Source organism: Tauraco erythrolophus, chromosome 16 (genome assembly GCF_009769465.1).
Source record: "Tauraco erythrolophus isolate bTauEry1 chromosome 16, bTauEry1.pri, whole genome shotgun sequence".
NCBI lineage: Eukaryota > Metazoa > Chordata > Aves > Musophagiformes > Musophagidae > Tauraco > Tauraco erythrolophus.
This window is the reverse complement of record NC_141480.1, coordinates 10,623,085-10,633,345: the sequence shown is the minus strand read 5'-3', so window position 1 is coordinate 10,633,345 and position 10,261 is coordinate 10,623,085. Positions and strand designations below refer to the sequence as shown.

At 51.2% G+C, this 10,261-nt stretch overlaps 1 protein-coding gene across 1 annotated transcript; it reads left to right on the top strand.

The window, feature by feature from the left end:
• The first annotated feature begins 629 nt into the window (after nt 1–629).
• Nucleotides 630–5,135, top strand: MSX2 (msh homeobox 2). Its single transcript, XM_086621615.1, has 2 exons — nt 630–984; nt 4,711–5,135. The coding sequence occupies exons 1-2, from the start codon at nt 630–632 to the stop codon at nt 5,133–5,135; spliced, it is 780 nt and encodes a 259-aa protein (XP_086477741.1).
• Nucleotides 5,136–10,261: the final 5,126 nt, after the last annotated feature.

Below are 10,261 nucleotides of genomic sequence, written 5' to 3'. Positions count from 1 at the left end.
AAAGCACCTCGTTTCTAGGGGACCCGGCCGAGGGCCAGGCAGATCCCGGTCCGGGAGGGTCGGCGGGGCTGGGGCGCGGCAGTACCCGACGGAGCGGCGGGGGCGCGCCTGGGGGGGCCGAGGGGAGCCGGGCCGGCGGCGAGCGGAGGGAGAGCCGCGATCTTCTGAAGTTTCCTCTTCGCCTAATCATCAGCCTTAATTACCCCGGCGGCTTTTTTTCTTGCCTTGCTATGATTATAGCCCCGGCCGGCTCCTTAATAGCACAGCTCCGCTGGCTGCCCGTGTCATTAACTCCTAATTCATTTCGGAGGGGACGGGGGGCGGGGGAACACCCCAAACAAAATAAGCCCCGGAGAAAAAAAGAAAAAAAAAAAGTTTCTACCCACCCTCCCGTTCCCGAGCCAATGGCATGAGTCACCCCTCGACGTCAGGCCCCAGCGCGGGCCCTGATTGGCCCGCGGGGCGTTTACTCCACTTCCCAAAGGAGGAAAGAGCCGGGGAGCCCCCAGAGGGGGGAAAAAGGGGGGCGGCACCGCGGCGCCTCACTCGCGCAGTCCCCGCGCAGGGCCGGGCAGAGGCGCAGCGCAGCTCCCCGGGCGGCCCCGCTCCAGCCTCCCTCCGCACCCGCGATGGCTTCTCCTTCCAAGGCGAAGGAGGTTTTCTCCTCCGACGAGGAGGGCCCGTCGGCCGGCGCCGAGGAGCACCACAAAGTCAAGGTGTCCAGCTTGCCGTTCAGCGTGGAAGCCCTCATGTCCGACAAGAAACCCCCCAAAGAGCTGCCGCTGGCTGCGGCGGGGGGCAGCGCCGATGGGGCGGCCGTGGGCACCTCCAGGAACCTGCTGCTGCCGGGCCACGGCTCCCAGGACGCGCATAGTCCCCCCGGGACGCTTACAAAAACCTTCGACACCGCTTCGGTCAAATCGGAGAACTCGGAGGACGGCACGTCCTGGATCCAAGAGGCCGGGAGATATTCTCCTCCGCCAAGTGAGTGGCCGGGGCAGGGGCGGCGGGGGGCTGCGCGGCGCCCGCGGGAGCCGCCGGCGGGCGGGGAGCGAGGGCAGAGGGGCACCGCTCCGGCCCCGGGCTCCCGGCCCCGGGCTCCCAGCTCCGGCCCCGAGCTGCGCTGCTCCCCGGGGGCCGAGATGCACAGGAGCACGCTGGATATATACATATATAGCAAATACTTTATATGTGTATTTATATCTACGTGTCTGTGAATTTTATATGTTTGATACATATTTAGCAGTATATATGCTGTATTCATATATATTTACGCAGTTATGTATTTATATCTATGATAATATGTGTGTATATAAATATATATTGCTTTTAAAAACCACAGAAAGATCAGGAGGTATCACGAACTTAGCTTCCTTTTCCGACACACGGCTCACCGGCTGCCAGTTCATCCATTTATGTTGTCCCGTTGCAACGATAACTAGAAATTCTCCGTTTCCTTCTCCCAGAACCAAGCCTTTCAAAGCAATCTCCTCGCTCTTAAATACTCGGGAATTGTCCCTTTCTGCCTTGCGCGCTTTCTGCGCTCGGACTCCCGCCGCGGTATCTCGTGGCACAGTGTTTGTTTGTCTCTCCCTCGTTGCATGCAGCCTGTCAAAGTTTCCCGAGCTGGGCCTGACCTCTTTAGCCCCTGCGATCTCTCCTGACCCCCTCCCCACCGCCTTAGGGACACGCGATCCGGAGATGACAGGTCACTTCTCAAACCCTTTTGCTGTACGAGCCGCGCTACTGTCTCTGCGCTGAATTGCATTTTGCTTTCGCCGAGATCCCTTAAAAAAAAAAAAATCATTTGCTTTCAAAAATAAAAAGGCCCAAAACTAACTTTAAGGAAAGGTGGAAAACGTGGCCCAGCAGTGCCAGACTCTGCCCTCCCGTCGGCAGGAGCCGTGGCGGCTCTACACCTGTATTAGTACAGGGATCCGCTCTCCGCGCATCCCGGGCTCGCCTGATGTAAGTTAAATGCTCTGCTTTATTTAACTTAATGACTTTGCAGGCGCGAACTGTTGAGCTGAACAGTCGCAGGTTTTGCTTCTGTAATCTAATATTACAAGAAGGAAGATTAGAGCTATTACAGATTGTGCTGTGGGTTTGGTGGGGTTTTTTTGGTTTTTTTTTTCGGGGACAATCATTTCGATTTGGCTTTCAGCCGCCTCCTTTCCTTTGCGATAACCCCGAATTAATTTGATTTGTAACGTGCTGGAAAAGGGCCTGGGAGACGGGAAGGAGCCCGTCCGTGTCATTCGCTGCGTAGCTCCGGTTTGCGATTTTCATGTACCCTCAAGCATGTTGGAAAAGCGTGAAAAGAAGCTCGTGCTCCTGCCCGGAACCCCTTCTCTAAAACTGCCCTAAACCCCAGACTTAGACAGGACCTAATCTTCCCCCAGTCCATTTTTTTCCCCCTTGAAAATTCCTCCTCTTTCTCTATTAAAATCGTGAAATCTGCAAAATAGCTTTGTGAAGGATTTCAGTAGGTGGGGAGTTCAGGTCCGGTGATTTCAGTGGGACTCGGGAAAAAAAAATGATGATCAGATAAGGGAAGGTCCTTCGGCCGCCATCATCATCCCAATTTCCCACCTCCAGGCTCTCGGCCTCCGCCGGAGCCGAAGTGACAGCAAGAGACAGTGACCGGTTTTGCCGTAGGAAGCCCGTCTGTCCGTGGAGGGTTTTGACATTAGAAGTAGCTCCTCGATTTATTATTAATATTATTACGCGTGAGATGAACTGGGGAAAGAGCTGTAAAAGTTAGATTTTGAGCAACACGGAGAGGGAACCGTCTCCAAGTGATGCTTTTTTTTTTTTCCACTTTGCAACAAAACGGAGGATAAACAGGAAAAAAAAAAAAAAAAACACAACAGCGAAACAAATCACTGCAGAGAGTGCTTGAGACTGGGACGGGATAAACGCAATTACGGGGTCTGCACGGGGTCTGCACGGTGGCGACGATCCCCGCTTCTTATCAGAGTTCGGCAGTCACTTGGGGGCTGGTGAGGGAAGGAGCCCGTGAACGTTTAGGTGTGTTCCGGGGGAAATATTTGTCCGGGATTTAATTTAAAAGCACGTTTTTGCGGTTTCGCTCGTGCGTAGCAAAAGCCGGGACGGGTCGGGCTAATCCCAAAGCCGGGGAAGGCGCTGGGACGGGGCGCTATCCCTGGAGCCACGGTCGCCCTTGTAGATCCCATCCGTCCTGGAAAGACTCCCCTTTTAGCTGGGTCTTTGGAGAGCTTCGCTTTGAGAAAATAAATAGGTTGCGCTTAAAAAGAGAGAGTGGGGATAACTGGGTGACCAGTGGTGTCGAGTTAACGTTGTGTGAACTCCGCGTAGCTTTAAGAGTGAATCAAATGCCCCATGTAGCACCTTAATTATTAAAATGTCCCCTGTGACCGTATTTTTCTAAGAGGGCTTTACATTTCGTGTGCAGCATCTAGAAGAAGAGCAAGAGAAATTTAACTTTCTCCACTGTAGCTGTTTTCTCCCTCCCCTTTCTGAACTTTTGAACACTTTCCTCGTGGGATTTTTTTAATTGCATGACATTCGCTTAAACAGCTTCGTGGTCCAGTTTATTTTAAAAAAATAAAAGAGGAAAGCAAAAAGAGTTCAGAAAACACGAGCTGCAAACATTGACAAGCGTTTGAACCAGACACTAGAGCGTGAACGAAATTTAGCAGCTTCTTAAGAGCAGCCTGTATGTCATTTTTCTGTATCAAACTGGGAAGCCAGGGTGGTTTGTCGTATGCCCCGGGAGTGATCCAAACCAGCCGAATTGCTAAGCTTTTTAATGATTCCTTAGATTGCAAAATTATTAGTGAAATGCACAGTGAATCTAGAGACAAGTCAGCGATGCGCCATCGCGGGCACATGTGCCTAACCCGGTTGGGGTTATAAAGCAAGCACGAAAGGTAGTAGATTTCCTGACTTGTATTGGCTACAGATGCTGCAGTTGTGTGGGCTTTTTTTAAATCGGCAAATGTCATAAAACCTAAAGGTTGAATGAAGAGTGCACTGCTTTCTTCTTTTTTTTCGATACTTGTTGAAAAACAGAAAATAATCCTTAAAAGAGAAGTTATTAAGCAGAGGAAAAACTTACTCTTGATTTCAAGCAGAGAATAAATAGCAAGAAAAATGCTCAGTTATCAAACCCACAAAAATTACCAGACATATTTCTTTAGCTGTCAGAAAAAAACATATGGTTGACTTGTTGCTCTTGATGGAGAAATCCTGGAGCAGGGTTGGGCAGGGCTTGTCTCTTGCACCACTGTCCTTTTGTGAATCTCCTGCTTTTGCGTATGTGTTTGTCTTGCGCTTTGTTGGAGTTACTCCTCCAGTTCTGTGGCTACCAAGACAGCTGTTTTGTGTGTTTTAGACCCCTATGATGTGATTCCTAAAGTGATCTGCTGTGTGTGCAGAATCCTTTTTAACCCTCTTTGCCTACAAGCTGTCCTTTTGAAATCACTGAACATAAATTTCACTTCCCAGGACATGTGCTAAAGTTCTGTGAATGTAACTTTGGCCAGGAAGAGATTTCCAGAGCCGCTTGCAAATGGATCCCCTGTTTTGAGGGTATCACTGGTGGGACTCTCCCTTCAGATATACCCCCCACCCCGCTTCTAACCCCAGCCCTCAACTGCAGCGCATCTCTCCAGAGCACCCAGGTCTCCCTGCCTTTGTGATAACTGGCCTTTCCCTTCCTTGCAGGACACCTGAGCCCCACTGCCTGCACCCTGAGGAAGCACAAGACGAATAGGAAGCCCCGAACCCCGTTCACCACTTCCCAGCTGCTGGCTCTGGAGCGCAAGTTCCGCCAGAAGCAGTATCTGTCCATCGCCGAGAGAGCCGAGTTCTCCAGCTCCCTCAACCTCACAGAGACCCAGGTCAAAATCTGGTTCCAGAATCGGAGGGCCAAGGCCAAGAGACTGCAGGAGGCTGAGCTAGAGAAGCTCAAAATGGCAGCGAAGCCTATGTTGCCGTCGGGGTTCAGCCTCCCGTTCCCCATCAACTCTCCCATCCAGGCTGCCTCACTCTATGGAACATCCTACCCTTTTCACAGACCTGTGCTTCCTATCCCTCCCGTTGGACTCTATGCTACTCCCGTTGGATATAGCATGTACCACTTGTCCTAAGAAGATCAGAAAGACAAAGCAACAGCGAGACAGACTTGCTGGTGGATCATGCTCAACCCTGAGAAGGCAGTACGCCAATCAGTACTGGCCATTCTTTCTGCACGCTTCTATCTGCCATCCCAAGTGTACGGGAGTTTGCGTTAGCAAAGCAAGGCATCCTGTATGCTACGGGTTCGGTGTCTTCTGAGAGTGCTCTGAGCGCTCAGAGTCTGATCCTCAAAGAAAAAAAATATGTAAAAACAAAAAAAGAAAAAGCATTTGAGCAAATGTAGAGTTTTTATACAGTGCACGTAAAGCTAGAATAAAAAAGAACAGGTGAAAAAGCAATCTTATCTTATGGAGGCAGAAATTTCCCAACGCCTCCCTGATGGGGCCCAACTCGTGTTTAAAGTAAGAGGATGCATGCCCTAAACCCACACTCTAAGTTGTCGTCACTTAATATGGGGGCAGAGGGCAGGGAAATAAAAAGGTATAATCAAGGTTTTGCTGTTTGGTTTTGTTTTGTTGGTTGTTTTGGGTTTTTTTTTGTTAAAAAAAAGAAAGCAGAGCCCTTAGCTAGAGACATCGTGTAAATAGAAACAATAGAGTCTGAGTGAAGTTCAGAGCCAGCAAATTCCTGCATTTCTAGGGGTAGAGAAAATTTTTGAATCCCGAACCTCAACAGATGTTTGCGACAAGATGAGCATCAGGGCCCCTGAATGTAGAGCGACAGCTTTATCCACCACTGGCTCCTGTAAAGCCTTTATCTGTATAAATAGCTTCAGCGTTTGTAAAGCACAGTGAGGGGAGGTAAAGTGCAAAGGAGGGCGATTAGGCAGTCTGGTCTTTATCTCTTGCTATTGGCATGCTTAGAAACTTTTGGTTACAGCCAGGTAATCTAGGCTCTGCAATGCTCTTTGAACACCAGGAGAGAGGGAAGGAAGCTTTCTGGGGAAAGAAGTGGGTTTTTTTCCACAGTGGTGGTGAGCGAAGGATTGTTGAACACTTCTGGGAGATGTTTGGGGGTTTTTATTAGTATTTGCAGCAGTCTGTATTAAATAGAAGAACACCACCCCCCCCCCCCCCCCCCCCCGAGTCTTCCTCTCCTTCCCTTGTTAAGGATGCCAATATAAGTGACTCAAGCTTCAAGCCCTTCTTAAGAGAGATCCAGGTATCACAAACAAACTACTACTAGTAGGATGGTGGGGTGCCAAGAAACTGTGCAACCTGTCCGTCCCCGTGGGAGCTTCCCTGAGTGCTCGCAGTATCTTCCCCAGGCTTCCCCTTATAACTATTGTATTATGTGTATTACTCTTGCTAAACTTTATGAGAAAGTTACTCCAAAGGCTGCAGAGCACTCAAGGCAGAGCTTCTCCTGGATCTCTTTTCTTAGCGTATTGTTGTGGAGGAAAAAAGAAACAAACATACAGAAAAGCAGAAAAAAGAAAAAAAAAAAAAAAAAGCCACGAGGTTTTGCTGGTTTTGGTTTGTTTTGACCCAGGCACTGTCACCGCCTGGGACTCACTATAGATGAGCTTCCCCTCTCCCTTCCCCTCACCCCCGATCTTCCATTATAGGAAAGTCCCTTTGAAAGGGATGCCTTGTACAATTTTATATATTTTATTGAAGATTTATTATTTCTTATCTCTTATTTCGAATTAAATTAAAAAAGAAAAAAACATGGTTAATCGCGTGTGGGTCTGTGAGTGTTTCGAGTTCTTTAAAAAGTTACTTCTCTCCGTGTGTGTTTCGCACCGCTGGGTCAAGTTCAAAGGAATGTTTGGGTTGCCTTTATGATTATTTCCCCTTTCTGAATCTGAATTAAAGCCAAATTTGCAGCACATGAAGGTGAATTGCAAGTCAACAATTCAAAGTCGAAAGCCAAACCTTTTATGAGGTTTCCTTGTTTTTAACAACTGCTTTTGGGCGCCTCTGTTCTTTACGTCATACTCTGGTGATGTTTCCATCACTTTTCTTAGCTCGTGTGCCTTTCTCTTTTGCTTAGGACTCACCCTCCGACTCGCCTTTGCATTGACCTCCAATCTGTGCTTTAGGGGGAGACTAGTCTCGACCCCCGCAGTAGTCGGGGGTAATTTTGTACAGGTAAGACCTGGCAGGGACCCTGCAATGCTGCGGTGCGGTTGCGTTTCAGGGCTGCCATGTGCTGTCAGCAACTGCCCACGGTTTTCGGGGCAGCCTCCTTCGAGGGACGCGCTCACACGGTGCCGGAGAGCAGGTGCTGGACCGCCCACCCTGCCCTTTCTGGCCCGGAGGGGCTCGGGTTTGCTCTGATGGGAGGGGTGCTCGGGAAGTTTTTTGCCATGTCGTACTGGAGTCTCGTGCTGGCCCGATGTCAGTTGTGCCGCAGGATTCGGGGTGGGGGTGACCTCGAGGGTCCCAGCTGGGGAAGGCGGCGTATTTGCCTCTCTTGAAACAACCGGGCGATTGAACTCGGCTACGCTCTCAGCTGCGCGGAGGAGAGATTTTCCCAGCCCTGCAGCTCTCCCGAGGGCGGATCGCTCTCCCTGCCCGTCCCGGTGGGCAACACCCCGGCAACACAGCCCGCCCGCCCCCCCGAGCGGGTCGGGCAAGCGGCGCTCAGCACCCTGCCGGGTCGGGCCTCGGCTGTGCCAGAACGAATATGGCAAGGGGTTGAAAACAACCCCCGACCTGGGCTGTGAGGAGGCGGCTGCGGGTTGGGGTAGAGGCTTGGGGAGCTCAGGGCATCGCGGATCCTGCCCTGCTCACCCCATCGCCCCCGACTCCGAAAAAAACGCCCCTGTTAACCTTCACGCTTTGCAACTACAGGGAACAAAGCTGGGGGAATCTAATCTCCATGCAGACTTTTCAAATTAGCATTTACTGCCGCACAAAAACCGGAGAGAACCGCTTCTTTCTCGGGCTCCCTCTTTCCGAAGCGTTTCGCCCCTAACCCAGGGCAGGGTGAAGCCCCCCTCGCCCCTATCCTTCCCCGTCCAACTGTCCCGAGTGCTTTCTTGGCTGAGCTGGGCCGGTTATAAATAAACCAGCGGTATTTTTTAACCTTCGGTATAAATCAGCTGTGTCAGGGATTACAGCTAAATCTTTTCGCTGGAAATTCTTTGAGCGCAGGAGCTTTGTGTGTGTTATGATAGATCCTTAAATGGATACAGATTTATTGCAGAACACAAGGGTGTTGAAGGAAAAGCTTCCAAATCTCGGTTACAACCTCTGCTATGGAAAAGGCAGGACGGATCCGTGACACCTTCCCCGAGCTTGCGGATGGCATGACAATTCACCCTGCGCACATTATTAACTTGTTCCAATTAAAGCCTTCAGAAAGGCCGAGTTAATTGAGTATTATATTTTATTAGGAGGGAGGTGTCAAGCTTTACTCATGAGACTTCATCATCGGCCTAATGGGAGCTGCCCCGCAGGCAGATCTGTAACTGAATAAATTACAGCAAGGCAGGGAAATCAGAATGCTACCATTAAAAGCGATGCACTTACTGAAATTCCTCCTCCACTTTCGCAAGAGGCTGTGGAGGTGTGGCTTTAATTAGTTATTTTAATGCAAAGTTAAATTGTTCCCAAAGTATTTTCTGACACAAAGCAGATGCGATGATTAGAAGTTGAGTGAGACTGAAAGGAGTTGGCATCTGTTCCAGGTACATCTATATATTTTAAATTTCCAATAGAAAGTGAAAAATAATTAGAGCAATAAATAATAAACATTAAAAACAACGCGATAAATTATCCCGATCCTTAAAATCCCGACTTGCTGAACGGCGGCTCAAGCCAGCCGGGCACAGCCCAGCTCTCCCGGGACCTTAATTCACGAGGTATGGATTTGTTGACATAAACAGTTAGGAATGGGCTTTCTGACTCGCTACGGCCGAGCGTTCATTACCTCGAGCCACGGGCGCTCGGAGCCTGCATTTCATGTTGTCACGTTGCCTTGTCAAAGCCCGGAATTCCTGCGTTTTATGGGCAAGGAGGAAAACTCGCTGGCTGCGGTGCGCCTGTGAGCCGGCGTGCCCGAGAGCGCAGGGTTTGATCTCCGCCGGGGGCAGCGGGCACCCAGCTCGGCGGGGCGGTGGCGGCGGCCCAGCAGGACCCCGGCTCCTCGGACGGCCTCAAGGGCCGTACCGTCGGGGATGCAGCCGCCTCCGGCTGGGCACCGGCTCCGGGCAGAGTGGAGGCTCCGAGCCCCGGCGGCTCCGCGCAGGAGCGGACACCTGCTCCGCGGGTCCCAGCCCGCGGGGGTCCGTGGGCGCAGCTGACCTCCAGGCCGGGCAGGTCTGGGTGGCAAGCGCAGTCCTGCAGCAGCAGCACCCATCCCATCCCTTCCTCCCTCCCCCGGCTCCCAGCCCCGAGCCCCCGGGATTTACGCGCACTCATGCAGCGTACGGGTACGCGCGTGTGTGTGCGCGCACATACACCCCTACAGCGGTGAGCTGCACGTTGCAGGTTTCCAAACCGTGTCTGTGCGTCTCGCTACACGACTGCCATAAGCACCCGAATGCCCGATTGGCGCACACCTGGGGCTTTGCGGGATTTTTGGGAGTTTGGGCTGTACACGCAGGGCGGGAGGAGGGGAGCCCACGGAGGACAGGAGCGGGTGGATGGCAAAGGACGACCCACCAGCCCAGAAAGTGCCCACCTTCCCGGTCCCCCGTGCCGCCCCCGGGGCTGCGGAAGGAGGCTCCAAGCCACGCACTCGTCCCCGGCTGCGCGCAGCTCCCGCGCAAGTAAGCAGAGAGTCCGCGGAGCAGCTGCGGTGGATCCAGCTTGCAATCCAGGGCTGCTCAGATAGGGAGGTTATTTCTTTTACTTTCTCCAAAGTATATTTCCCATCTTTATTAGTCCGCGTTTTGTTCTCCCTGCAGACTAACGTGTCTCTAGTGAAAAATGCAAAGAGAAAAAAATTATTAAACGGGGAAAAAAATCCCCACAAATAAAACCCAGCACTCGTCTCAGTCTGAATGTATTTCTCTTATGCCTACCATCAATAACCACCACGGAGATTTTAAAAAGCGTTTTCCGAGGGTCATTTCTCGAAGTTAACCTACTTTCGGCAGTGCCCCCATTCTTTGCGTAGAAAGTCTCTCTTGCAAAATAAAAACAAAGCAGTTATTCCGATTTTTTTTTCCCCCTTCCAGAGCAAG

Bases quoted from the DNA above. Each gene is read 5' to 3' on its own strand.
- MSX2 (XM_086621615.1), top strand. From the start codon at position 630: ATGGCTTCTCCTTCCAAGGCGAAGGAGGTTTTCTCCTCCGACGAGGAG. The intron at 985-4,710 runs GTGAGTGGCCGG...CCTTCCTTGCAG, and splicing joins GAGATATTCTCCTCCGCCAA to GACACCTGAGCCCCACTGCC.